At 43.6% G+C, this 14,393-nt stretch overlaps 1 protein-coding gene across 4 annotated transcripts in view; it reads right to left on the bottom strand.

The window, feature by feature from the left end:
• The window catches only part of atf7ip (activating transcription factor 7 interacting protein), a 62,879-nt gene that overhangs the window by 16,533 nt on the left and 31,953 nt on the right, over positions 1 to 14,393 (bottom strand). For 3 of the 4 annotated variants that reach the window (XM_071351390.1, XM_071351398.1, XM_071351405.1), the window contains 7 exons: positions 5,881 to 5,926; positions 4,391 to 4,936; positions 3,688 to 4,186; positions 3,293 to 3,480; positions 2,986 to 3,123; positions 2,704 to 2,775; positions 2,153 to 2,211 (listed from right to left, as the gene is read on the bottom strand). In XM_071351390.1, coding sequence (XP_071207491.1) covers positions 2,153 to 2,211; positions 2,704 to 2,775; positions 2,986 to 3,123; positions 3,293 to 3,480; positions 3,688 to 4,186; positions 4,391 to 4,936; positions 5,881 to 5,898 — 1,520 coding nt within the window. In that variant the 5' untranslated portion in view covers positions 5,899 to 5,926. Of the gene's footprint in view, positions 1 to 2,152; positions 2,212 to 2,703; positions 2,776 to 2,985; positions 3,124 to 3,292; positions 3,481 to 3,687; positions 4,187 to 4,390; positions 4,937 to 5,028; positions 5,491 to 5,880; positions 5,927 to 14,393 lie in introns of those variants that run through there. The other variant, XM_071351413.1, reaches the window with a different exon arrangement.

Genomic DNA, 14,393 nt, shown 5'->3' with positions numbered 1-14,393 from the left:
AATTGAAAGAGATGTGATTTGCATTCAGTTGGCTTGTTTAAAAATAGGTCAGAGATCATATTGAGACAGACCAGAGAAAAAGTCTTCCTGTAATTTGGCGACCTCTTTGCCACACTTTGCCAGTCTACTATTATTCTGTCTTCTGGCTCGGTCTTCTTCAGTTTCCCCCCCTGTGTTTGTAACATTATGATGTGTTTACAGATATTTTTGTGTGTGTTTGTTATGTGTATTCTGTTGTTTGTACTTTTTTGCATTGAATTTTTACGAATTCCTTGAGGACTTGTTTAGTGTATAGGTATCATTCTTGAGTTGTTTGTGTTATTCTGTTATGAAAATCATGAAGTGTTTGCAGGTTGTTTAACATTTTTGGTACTGTACATTAAAGAAAACATTTTGGTATACATTTGTGTTGTAATGATATATTACATGTTTTTTATATATAGTAATTCCAGACCTTTATTTAGTTCAGTACATTAGGAACTGGAAATATTATGAACAAATAAAATGTTTCATGGGGCTAGAATGCAATTATATTACTGTTAACGTTGGTAAAATAAAAGTGACGATTGCAACTATCTCAAGACTATGTCGTTTCCATAATTCCATACAAAACATAAAAGTGCAACACGACTACTGTGGAAAATGGCACCTTCCCAATCAAACATGTTTAAGTCAAGTTAAAGTCTGATTCAAAGAAGAACTGTAGTCTCTTCACTCTCAGGATCTCATTGATGGAGTCCCTGATCTTCTTCCAGTCTCTGGCATACAGTTTGTTGAACCTTTGTTCCAAATATTTCTTCATGGTTTCGCGCAGGTTAACGGGCAGCGCGTCTTTGCCCAACGTTCCGACGTAGTTCACCGTGGTGACCCACTTCACGTAGTTCTCGTACGAGACCAGGTTCCGGAACAGGAATACTGCATAACGATCGGATCTGGCCTTCCTGGCAGCATTCTTCGAGCGCAGGTAAAGCTGTCTCTCCTTGTCCGTGGAGATGGGACGCAGCATTATGTCTGAACGAACCCTAGTTCCTCCACTCGGTTGCTGTGGTGACTGCTGCTGTGACCCATCTCTTCTAGCAGGCTGGTGTCTTAGGTTGAATGAAGGCTTCTCAAATTCCTCTTCCTCAGATATCTCTTCATACTCTTCTTCGGATTCTTCCTCCTCCTTCATTTCATTCTTAATCCAACCAATAGAGGTCGCCAGCTCCCCTCTCCGCCATGCCCCCTCTTCAGACTGCAGCTCCAGCTTTGGATGCATTCGGAGCACGCTGTTGAGAGGAGAGGTGCAGTTGGATCGGGTGCTGTGAACACTGTCTGCACAGCTTTTAAAAGCTTGTTTTCTCAAGCTTTGGCGCATTGTATAACGTCACAAGACTCAGGACCTGGAACCATGGTGGTGTGCAAAAGAAAAGACGCAAAAACCGAACCGCTGTTCGTTTGTTTTATCCAAAGCAAAATGATGATTGATTTCATGTGGGGATTTTGGTTTGAAAATGCCTGACGGGTAGGCACTAAGCGAACAAAAAAGAAGTCGGTCTTGTACATCAGAGAATACCCTCGAAAGGTATCATCTTTGTTTCCCGTTATTATGGTTTTTAGCGGATGTTGTTGCTTTTTAATCCAATCTCCCCGAGAATTTAATCCAGCCTCAGTATTATTGACAACGATCCTGTGCAGAGTCACCACACATTCAATCACACGTTGTGATTGACTCCACGTGTGGCATTCATTGGCTTCAGGCCGGTATTGTCACGTTGATACAAAGGCACAATGATAGCTAGTATAGCCCCATGCAATGACTAACACACAGCTTTCCTTCTGCATGATTTGAATTACAAATACAGAAAATACATTTTTATGCTGGAGAATACAAGCAATGGGAATGTGCTGTCATAAGAGATGGGAAAAAAAGGAAACTATGGAATATGTGAAAGTTTTGGAATTGCCATCCATGATTGCCAATGGTGATTAACACAAGACTGCAAACAAACTAAAAGAATGATTGAAACCAACATCTTCATAAGACTAGAGGCAATGCAATCCCGTTTTTGATTACTGTTCACTTGTGATTCACAGGAGGAAATGCATTCAAATGACTAAAAGCTTTTCTAAATGAGGAAGTAGTACATTGGCAGTAGGACCGAACTCTTACCGTTGTGTCGGAATGGTGTTTGTAGCAGGTGCAGCCTTGGCAACAGGGGACGTTAGTGCCTGCGAACACACGCCATGGTGACACCTTTAGCTAACACCCTCAGCAATTTTTATTTAATTGTCTGTTTGATATTAAAGGTGCAATATGCAGAATTCGTTCAGCCATTTCCTGGTTGCTAAAATTCAAATTGTTCACCTAATTTTAGTTTATGTGACAAAACAAGCAAGTATAGTGTAGAGAATCATTGTACCATTTAAACCACTGTGAAATATATTTTCCATAACCAAAAATATTGTATTTTCAGCTGTTTGAAGCTGGTGTATAAAACCAAACGCAAAAGACGCAAAAACAAATATTTCGAACGGGAAGCATAGAAATAAACAGAACTACCGCTTCTTAGACTTGTTTTCAATGAGAATGACAGATCTCAATAACTCACAATTCTATGTGAATTTGGTCGTGTCACCCAAAAAGTTACATATTGCAGTTTTAACTAATATCGATGAGTAGTAGATGACTTTCAAAAATATATCTGAGACAACATTTCTTACCTCCTGTTTTCTTTTGTTCTCCGAGGCCTGGTTGGCTTCTCCGAATTTCTTTGCTAATCTAGCAATCTTGGCCTGAAAAAGGGTAAGAAACAGTGAGAACCTGTGAGACTTTCCATTTGTAAGGATTTTAATGAGCATTTCTGAATTTTGTGACTATTGAAAACTATGACTATTGCTGACTATAACCATTGACGACTATTTCTGACTGTTGTGACTAATGACTATTGTCAAATCGACTTGTAACATAACCGTTACTAGTAGTTTAACATGTAGCTAGCTTACCTGTAGTGTGTTAAGGGTGCTCTGGTGTTTTGTGGCACAATCAATCTTTTCTACCCGGTCTTTTAGCTCCTGTAAACCTTGGTCGAAGACGGTGAGCTGCAGCGCCCTCAACCGCTCCTCAACCATTTTCTGCAGAACCTGAGAAGAAGAGAAACGTAGGATGAGCTCAAGATGCAATTTAGGGCTAGATAGTGTGGGGCAATATTGTTTGAGAGTAACTTTATACCTGACTGGGGGTAAAGTCTTAAACCTGTGGGTAAAATGCTAATACGTGAGAACAGGTATCATCAATTCCAGCCAGACCAACCTTTTCAAGTTTTAGGCGACTGCCACCTTTCGCGGTGATTTTCAACTCGAGCTGAGCTTCCAACTCCACGCCCTGCACCTTCTGCCTCTTCCCATCTCTTTCAACCTTCCCTCCATCTTTCTCGTCACCTTCCAACAAGGGACGCTTCTGTCCAGAAGAGGAGCTCTTTTCCTCCTTCACCTTCACCCCTGTTGAGACAAAGTGTTCTGGTTTAGTTTAATCAGATTACTTTGGTTAATGGTCATGTGATTTAATTTCCTGTGCAGTATGCTTGTGTGTATGTTATACATTTTTGATGTTTTTCCTGTATTGTTGAAACTGAAACATAGCTGGCATAGTAGTGTCAGTCAACTCTGGATGATTTTTCAGGTCTTGCAGATTCTATCATTTCATACCTTTGTCACTTGTGGATGTAGAGGTGGAGGAGGTAAGAGATGAGGTAGAACACCCGGCAACATTCTGTTTCTCCTTTTTCATCTCCTTTTTCACAGAAACTACCTCCATCTTTTCCTCCTTCGTTACTCCTTCCTTCTCTTTCTGACTATCGTCTTTCTTCTTCTCTCCCTTCTTCACCAACTCTTCTTTGATGTCCTGATCCGGCTCAGGGGCAGCAGAGGGGGAGGGGGTGGGAACAGGGAGGGCCATGGTAGCGGCCTTGGGGGAGGAAGGTTTCTCTTCCGTGGAAGTGGAGGCCTCAGAGGCCTTGGTCTCTGTATGGTCCTTGTCCGTATCCGTTTCCATGGCCACGGTGTCTTCTTTCTGCTCTGTCATCTTTTCCTTCCCAGACTCTTTGTCAGACATGGCGAGTGAGACGGGAGAGAATGGAGAGTCCAGAGGATACTGATCCATAGGGGCTTGGTCCTCATGGCTCTTTCCAGTTGTAGTGCAGGCCTCCTGGAGAAGAGAACATCCAGGTAAGTTTGTATTTTAGCCGCCAAACTCAACAAACACATGGATAGAAAAAAATCCTACTCGCGGTGCTTGGACCCCTAACAATGCCAACTTCAACACTTTTCAACTATAACCCCCATTTTCCTTAACTTCCAATGTTTCCCATTTATCCATATTTCAGCTCCTCTCACTCGTTCTCATACAAACCTCTTTCTCAGTCTCAGGTGCTTTCTCTTCTTTCTCGTCCGTCTTTGCCACCTCCATCTCTGTATCCTTTCCTTCCTTGTCTTTATTGGAAGGGGACGTGGAACACTCGCTTTTCTTTCCCTCTTCCTCCATCTTTTTCAGTACGTCGTTTAGGTTGTGGAATGGCGATGAGGGGGAGGGAGTGGCATCTTCCTTGGCTTTGGGGCTTTGGGAGGTTGGTGGGGAGGGAGACAACGATAGAGAAAGAGCAAGGGGAGGGGATCGAGAGGTCAGGGAGGTAGGGGAGACTGGGGTTGTGGAACGAGATGTCACCGTAACGTCGTTTTGCTCTCTGTCTGCCCCCTTCTGTGCATCCTCTGTGTGCGTACCGTTCGTCAGTGGGCTACGGGGAGGGGGAGAGCTGGAATTGGAATTGGACAGGGGCGGGACGGGGGACGACAATGTGCTGTGGAGAGACTCCAGTTGCTGGCGGTCGCTTATCTTCATGGTTTTCCTGGCTCGGAATATCTTCTTCTTCTCTTCTGCCACAGCAACTTCCATTTTAACCTGAGGAGTGACAAGGAGGGATGGGGATGTTAGTTGGAACGGGTCACGAAAGAATCCTCCTCGGGAATGCTAACAGCGCCTGCACCACCCACCTAGCTTCTACCCACTACAATGGGTACAGATTAGCTATCTTTAAGGCCAAATCAATGCAGTGTTCTGGGACACCACTAGGGGTCACTGTAGAACCCTGTTGGTATGTTTTTCCCCTCTTTGTTCTATTCTAGAAGGTTCTTTTTCACTGTGAGCTCAGCAAACAGAACCATTCTATACAAGAGTCAATTTCAGCAGAAAGAGTGACTCAGCAGAAGTCTATCAAAATTGTCTCAAGTCCAGCTTCCTCTCCACTGAAGTTTAGTCCAGCATGTTCGCTCACAACTTTTTGTCCTCAGGATTGCAAACTTGAGATGCCATGTGGTCCAGGGGTGACGAACACACTAACATGACAGAAGACTATACTTTTCACTGTAAGAACACTATCCCTCTCTTCAATTGGCTGACAAGCTTTTGCGTTGTCAAATCCAACACAGCCGGCCCAGTCTGCAGCACGGATATGACATTATCCCAGAGGATGGCAGCAACATTACTTGTTTTTGTCCCTCCCCTTCGCTCCTATTGGTCCTTTTCCTCAGCCAATCAGGGCCCCTAGATACAGGCTCCGTTGGCAACAGTGAGGAAGAGTTATGCAAGGACTGCATGATTTACCTTATACAGTTCCAATTGTCGAACGCATTCCAGCGTCGGGGCTAGGTTCCAATTTGTGCTTATGGAGTTTATATTTCTGCTGACAGTCATTTTCTCATAGTTACAGTGACATTGATACAATCATTAAGAACAATAGGCCAATATACAAAATATGACATTCATATGGATTTTTGTATTTAGTCAAATGTGACCTAGGGGTTTCAGTGGTCCTATATTATATTAGATTTAAAATAATATCTCACCTGGAGGTTTCCGATCATGGATTTGACACCAACAGGATCTAATAACCTAGAGGGGGAAAAAACGTATTTATTATTAATTAAATGTAACGACTTAAAGCACATTTCAGCAACATATAGAGCCTTTCATTAATAAGTACATCATAAAAAAACAAGTTGCAGACATGTTTTACTAGTCAAGAGATGGTGGCCGTAATAATTAATAATAGAACAGGCCGTGGGTGTTGCAAAGCTCCTGACAGTTTGACATTCCACAATGGCCAAAAACCAGCCAAAAAAGGGTAGGCTAGTCTTCACGAATGAGATGTACCATCATTACTTAGGCTTCTGTGCTTCAAGATACACCTTGAAATGTCCAGATAATCTTTTCACAATTTTCTAGAACAACCACCAAACACACAGACAAACTCGCACAACAGGCTTCACACAGAGGATGACGACAAAATGAAGCATTGAAAGTACATTTTCGGCACAGAACTGATCAGTTTGTGCAGAAGGCTCCACAGGAGCAATACAGAGATAAAACATAAAAAGAATGAATTCCAAGCTAAAGGCACGGACAAACTACAGTGTGAATAATGGAAGATGATTAACCATCTGCCTCGCCTGAACAGTCCAAATATGAGCAGAAATTACAGACAGCAGTCAGAGAAACTGTAAAATACTATAAAAATTAGATATAAAAAAAGAAAAACTGACTAATACTATACAAAAATATTCAAACTATTTGGTCATAGCAACCTACACATGGAGCAATAGGCCTTTAGCCTAGTTACGATACACCATTCTAGTTGACGTAGTGAAACTGTTACCTAGCATTGCTGTCTGATCCCAAGTGACATTTTACTTTCCATAGGGACAGGTTACGCACGTCACTAGTAGTACTTGACATTATCACTCATCAAAATGCAGTGGTTTCCAAATAACGAACACATCTGCGAAACAACAAAATAACCATGATATTGAGGTGAGGAGCAGGTTATTTTTTCTAAATGTTTCTCAGAAATTGGCAGATACTGCTATCCGAACCAATTGATTTTCACCCAGCATATTAAATTGAGCTAGGTCATCAGGTGCTTTAGTTTGGCCCTGTAAACTCAATAAGTTCCAGGCCCAAGAAACTGCATTATTGTATCAGTTCCAGGTACAACAGTCTACTGCATTGTTGCTGCATTGCTGCCTAGACAGACTGCAGTAGACTGCTTACAGCTATATAAATAGGCCACGTTGCTGGTGGCCCCACCCCATGTGCCTTTGACTTCAATGTGCAGCCTGGTATCACATGACAAACAGTCACAGAAATTTTACAACATCCGTTAAGCAACCTACACACAGAGAGAGCGCGTCCTTTACACAGAGTGTGCAAACTAAGTTACAGCTCTAGGCAGACAGAGCTGCAGGCTACGCTAGCTTACATACCAATTACACTCTGTTACAACTAAGCGCGCAGCTACCCCTCATATCAATACAGATAAGGGGGGTTTTCGAGATCTATTTTGAGTTTGATCATTTATCAAACATTTTTATTATGTCCTTCGACTTAAAAAATGGCCTTCGAATGGATGATGAAAAATAATACGTTCAGTAACATTTTGCCTCATTCATTTACTATATCAACTATTATCATATGATTTTCTCACCTCTGATATGAGTTTCCTTGATATAAAACGAATAAGGTGAAATCACATTCTATTATGTTACAACGACTCAGTTCACATTCCAATGTTATTGCACTCTGCGCAGTCTTCCCCTCCCCCACTCTTTCATTACCCGCATTCTGGATTCACTGCAGAAAAAACAAAATGGCCACCAGCTCTGATGTGTGCTCAGCCAGCCAAGCTGAGCCCTCACACGCTGCTAACTGAACACGCATCCAATCCACTGTAGTACAATAGTGTATCAAGTCACATCCATGTTAATAAGTTATTTGCACCATATGCCAAATTTTGCATAGGTTTCGTAAGTTATTTGTATAAAGGGTTAGTTTAAGTTTGGAAAAAAACATTTTTTTTGTAAAAACGATGTAGTTATGATGTACTTCCTCATCCATCCCACATAATGTTGTGTGAGGTTATGCTGATCAATTAGGTTAAATGTATTTAGTTTGGGTATATTTTCTCCTGAAGCTCCATGATGCGGTTCAAGCTAGTCCTCCACTGTACTATATACTGCAGCATTTACTGATTGATGTGGGCCATAGATGATTGGTTTCTGGTCTGCAATAGCTGTAAACTGTCCACTGTATACCTCCAAACTGGGGTAAAAAAGACTCCTCATCACCATCTTGTCCTTGCTTCTATTCCTTTGGTAATGTTTGTCTCCTCTGACAAACACTAGTGATTTACTAGGCTAGTACTTGACTAGTACTGTGTTCTGTTCATAGCTCACAACAATTCTAGAGGGGTGTGGCCAAACAGCAGCACAATTCACAGATGTGTAAAATGAAGAAAGGCTTAAAAAATGTATGGGCACATCCGTGATTGCAGCGCATTATAAATATAAGTATGTGGACACCTGCTTTCATATTAAGTTGGTCCCCCCATTTCTGCTAAACCAGCCTAAAATCTTCTGGGAAGGCTTTCCACTAGATGTTGGAACATTGCTGCGGGGACTTGCTTCCATTCAGCCACAAGCCACAAGAGCATTAGTGAGGTCGGGCACTGATGTTGGGCGATTAGGCCTGGCTCGCAGTTGGCGTTCCAATTCACCCCAAAGGTGTTTTATGGGGTTGAGGTCAGGGCGCTGTGCAGGCCAGTCAAGTTCTTCCAAACCAATCTCTACAAACCATTTCTGTATGAACCTCGCTTTGTTCACAGGGGCATTGCCATGCTGAAACAGGAAAGGGCTTTCCCCAAACTGTTGCCACAAAGTTGGAAGCACAGAATCGTCTGGAATGTAATTGTATGCTGTAGCATTAAGATTTCCCTTCACTGGAACTAAGGGGCCAAGCCCGAACCAAGAAAAATAGCCCCAGACCATTATTCCTCCACCAAACTTGAGTTGAAACTATGCATTCAGGCAGGTAGCGTTCTCCTGGCATCCACCAAGCCCAGATTCGTCCGTCGGACTGCCAGATGGTGAAATGTGATTTGTCACTCCAGAGCACGCGTTTTCACTGCTCCAGAGTCCAATGGTGGCGAGCTTTACACCACTCCAGCCGACGCTTGGCATTGCGCATGGTGATCTTAGGCTTGTGAAATAGGTTTCCATTTCATGCCGCTCCCGACGAACAGTTCTTGTGATGAAGTTGCTTCCATTAGCAGTTTGAAACTCGGTAGTGAGAGTTGCAACGGAGGACAGACAATTTTTACACGCGACATGCTTCAGCACTCGGCGGTCACGTTCTGTGAGCTTGTGTGGCCTATCACTTTGCGACTGAGGCAGACATTTTACCAACTGATTTGTTGGAAAGGTGGCATCCTATGACGGTGCCAAGTTGAAAGTCACTGAGAGCTTCAGTAAGGCCCTTCTACTGCCAATGTTTGTCTATGGAGATTGCATGGCTGCGTGCTCGATTATATACACCTATCAGCAACAGGTGTGACTGAAAAGTCCATGCACTGGAAAACATCTCAAAATTATGTTTAAAAAGTATGCAGGTATACAGCTAGGCAATTCCTATCATTTGTCAATGTAAGTCCTTGTAAAATACTGCTGATCTTACAACCATAAGCATAGGGCAATACGAACACAAATTAAATACGAACACAAATTAAATAAACTCTTGCCTGTCTTGCTACACAGCAGTGAGAGGATATGGTCAAACCAAAAAGTTAGCAGAGACGGGTTGGGCTTCAAGCCTAGTCCAAGTTACAATTGTATTTAGTGAATGTTTTCTCCTGTTAATCAGAGCCTTTTAACCCAAGTGCAGAGTGCTCTAATGTTCTGTTGCTATGCCTATGAGAGCTGCATCCTCAGGATACCAGCATACATTTCAGGAACTTCATTCAGATGACTATTTCAGTGTAAATTCCCTTCGATTTCAGATCTCTCAAGACACAGGAAAATGGAGGCTATCGCTCGCAGCAATGTTGAGTAAACATTTTAAGGTGAATTTTACATTCACGACTGATTTAGCTGACCTAGGTGGTCTGCAGAAATCTTCAAGAATTCCTCCACTTACTTTTCACTGCCTCAACAAAGACTAATGACAGCCTCAGAATAATGAGACGTTTGTTAACTGGACTCGATCCAAGATGATCTCTACCTTTCATACGCCAGGTGTGTTTTCAATCAGTAGCAAGGCGGGAGGAGTCATGCAACATGAGTTTTGATTAGTGTTCCTATCCCAGTGTTGATCAGACCCAGTTTGGATATTTGTCACATTTACAGTTTTATTTTCTAAGATCCCAATAGAACTCCATTAGCCAGGAAACCAATAGGAGAACATTTTGGTAGATATGAAGATATCACCTTCCTGTTTAAGCTTCTGTTCTTGTTCCGGTGCCAATGATTATTCAATACAGTTTTCACTTGTCAGACAAAAGTTTTTTACATATTCGGACTGATCGCAAAGCATTGCTGCTAACATAATGCTTAAGGCTTCCAGCATTCTCTCCAAACTGTTCCTACCCTCTCACAAATAGCAGGGCATGAAAATCTAAAAGCCAAAAATGCTACTTTACGAATACAGAAAATATATACAAATATTTATCCTAATACAAAACAAACAGCCCCATTGCACAAAATATGATTTAAAAATAACACAAAAAAACGTATATAATCTACGTTTCGGGATCGTGGTTACTGTAGCACTCTTTAGCAAAGAAAAACCAAATTTCAACAGTAGCCAAGTGAAATACTGAAATGTAGTCCAAGATACTAGTCAGAATAGAGCAACATGGGTATAGGTGTACAAGATTCTTTCAAATCTAAAATTCAAGTAAACCTTGAACAGGAGTAGTCTGGAGAAGTAGGCCTTCCGTTGGACAGAGGTCGTGCGCGCGATTTGTTCGGCTGTGTTGATTGAGGGTACTAGCAACAGCAGAGGGAGGAAGAAGAAAAAAGCAGGAGGGTGAGGGGGACTAAGGTTGGACTGTTCCATCTGTTTCAGCATAGAGTGTTCTTGTGCAAGGTTGGGCGCACAGTGAAACCGTCATAGTCTCAGCCTCAGGGCTCAACACAGGAAAAACTGACCCAGCACAGGCTGACAAACAACACAATGTAACACACTCAGAACAAAAGGATGGAAACAAAATGATTCTCCCTTTTAGGATTTACATCAGTAAATACTAAAACCTATTAAAACAAATGCAAAATATACCTTTTGAGTAACTTTGGCAGAAGCATGCAGCCCAGAGACTGCTTTTTGCCCGCAAAAAACTCAGGCTCGAAGCACGGTCAGTACTAGAGTGCACAGCCTGACACACTTAGTACCACCCCTCCCCCAAACTAGCACAGTTTAACGCTGCATGGAAAATTACAGCCTAGCTAGGACTAAACCATTCTGAAAGAAGTAGGGGGGAAATATTTGTTTCTAACTAGAGGGTGGTAGAGAGATAGAACCGTTTAATTAACCACCAGAAATCTAGACTACTTCTGTCCTAAAATAAGAACGCAAGTGAAAATAAGGACATTTCACTGTAATGATTTAAAAAAGCCTGAGAGAGTACATAACCTTAGACACCATAATCAAATGTATCAATGTTTACGAGTTGTAACATTTGACAGATATCAATCAATACAGGGATCAATCATGTTCCTTGTACCTGAACACCAGTATGGAATATTAGGGCAGCTGAGCACACTGCCTTCGGAAAGTATTCAGACCGCTTGACTTTTTCCACATTACAGCCTTATTCTAAAATGGATTATATAACAAATATTCAGCAATCTACAAACAATACCCCATAATGACAAAGCGAAAACAGGTTTAGATTTTTTGCGTACAGAAATATTATTTACATAACTATTCAGACCATTTGCTATGAGACTCAAAATTTAACTCCGGTGCATCCTGTTTTCAGTGATCATCCTTGAAATGTTTCTACAACTTGGAGTCCACCTGTGGTAAATTCAATTGAAGGGACATGATTTGGAAAGGCATATACCTGTCTATATAAGGTCCCACAGTTGGCAGCGCATGCTAGAGTAAAAACCAAGCCATGAGGTCGAAGGAATTGTCCGTAGAGCTCTGAAACAGGATTGTGTCGAGGCACAGATCTGGGGAAGGGAACCAAAACATTTCTGCAGCATTGAAGGTACAAGAACAAAGTGGCCTCCATCATTCTTAAATGGAAGAAGTTGGAACCACCAAGACTCTTCCAAGAGCTGGACGCCCGGGCAAACTGAACAATCGGGGGAGAAAGGCCTTGGTCAGGGAGGTGACCAAGAACCCGATGATGACTCTGACAGAGCTCCAGATTCCTCTGTGGAGAACCTTCCAGAAGGACAACCATCTCTGCAGCACTCCACCAATCAGGACTTTATGGTAGAGTGGCCAGACGGAAGCCACTCCACAGTAAAAGGCACATGACAGCCCGCTTGGAGTTTGCCAAAAGGCACCTAAAGGACTCAGACCATGAGAAACAAGATCCCTGGTAGGATGGTAGGATGAAACCAAGATTGAATTATTTGGCCTGAATGCCAACCGTCACATCTGAAGGAAACCTGGCACCATCCCTATGGTGAAGCATGGTGGTAGCAGCATCATGCTGTGGGGATGTTTTTCAGCAGCAGGGACTGGGAGAGTAGTCAGCATCAAGAGAAAGATGAATGGAGCAAGGCACAGAGAGATCCTTGATGAAAACCTGCCCCAGAGTGCTCAGGACCTCAGACTGGGGGCGAAGGTTCACCTTCCAACAGGACAACAACCCTAAGCACACAGCGCAGGAGTGGCTTCGGGACAAGTCTCTGAATGTCCTTGAGTGGCCCAGCCAGAGCCCGGACCTGAACCCGATCAAACATCTCTGGAGAGACCTGAAAATAGCTGTGCAGCGACGCTCCCCATCCAACCTGACAGAGCTTGAGAGGTTCTGCAGAGAAGAATGGGAGAAACTCCCCAAATACAGGTGTGTCAAGCTCATAGCGTCATACCCAATAAGACTCGAGGCTGTAATCGCTACCAAAGGTGCTTCAACAAAGTACTGAGTAAAGGCTCGGAATACTTATGTACATGTGGGAGAGAAAAAAATCGAAGAACCTGTTTTTGCTTTGTCATTATAGGGTATTGTGTGTAGATTCATGAAGAGAAAAAACGATTTAATCCATTTTAGAATAAGGCTGTAACCTAAATACTTTCCGAAGGCACCGTAGATAGAAACGATACAAAGATAACACAGGTGAAAACACACAATTTCTGAGAAGAAAGTGTGATAAAATTGTTTAGAAATAAGGATTTTACTTAACAGACCTATAATCACTAATGGCAATAGCAATACAATGATAAAGCGAACATGCACATAAAAAGACGGTTGTTGATTGTTTTTACTCATTGTTGAGAGTCAGGACTAAACTGTTTTATGTGCTTGGATTACATGATGTGCTTGGATTACATGTTCTTGGATTACATGATGAAACCAAAAATAGATCATTGTCACGAACGTCGTCAGGGAAATGACCGGACCAAGGTGCAGCGTGGTTAGCGTACATTTTTCTTTATTAAGAATGTCGCCAACAAAACAAGAAACACCAAAAACGAACGTGAAGCTTACTAGGACTATACAGGCCACTAACAAAGACAACTACCCACAACTAAGGTGGCAAAACAGGCTGCCTAAGTATGATTCCCAATCAGAGACAACGATCGACAGCTGCCTCTGATTGGGAACCACACTCGGCCAAACACAAAGAAATACAACACATAGAATGCCCACCACACATCACACCCTGACCTAACCAAATAGAGAAATAAAACGGCTCTCAGGTCAGGGCGTGACAGTACCCCCCCCCCCCCACCCCAAAGGTGTGGACTCCCGGCCGCAAACCTGAACCTATAGGGGAGGGTCCGGGTGGGCATCTACCCTTGGCGGCGGCTCCGGTTCGGGGCGTAGCTCCCGCTCCGCCTCTGGCTCCCCCCACTTTGGTGGCGCCTCTGGTGTGGGGACCCTCGCCGCAGTCCCCGGACTGGGGACCCTCGCCGCAGGCCCCGGACTGTGGCCCGTCGCTGGAGGCTCCGGACTGTGGCCCGTCGCAGGAGGTTCCGGACTGTGGCCCGTCGCCGGAGGTTCCGGACTGTGGCCCGTCGCCGGAGGCCGGACTGGCTCGCCGGACTGGGAACTGTCGCCGGAAGCTCTGGACTGGGAACTGTCGCCGGAAGCTCTGGACTGTGGAGACGCACTGGAGGCTTGATGCGTGGGACCAGTACCACCGGGCTGATGACCAGTACCACCGGGCTGATGACCCGCACCTCAGGACGAGTGCGGAGAGGAGGCACAGGACGTACTGGACTGTGGAGGCGTACTGGAGGTCTGATGCGTGGGACCGGTACCGGTGGCACCGGGCTGATGACACGCACCTCAGGGCGAGTGCGGAGAGGAGGCACAGGACGTACTGGAGGTCTAGAGCGCAGAGCTGGC

The sequence above is a fragment of the Salvelinus alpinus genome, chromosome 2 (assembly GCF_045679555.1).
Source record: "Salvelinus alpinus chromosome 2, SLU_Salpinus.1, whole genome shotgun sequence".
In the NCBI taxonomy this organism is placed as follows: Eukaryota; Metazoa; Chordata; class Actinopteri; order Salmoniformes; family Salmonidae; genus Salvelinus; species Salvelinus alpinus.
Note: the sequence above shows the minus strand (reverse complement) of the source record. Positions and strands in the feature narration are given on the sequence as shown.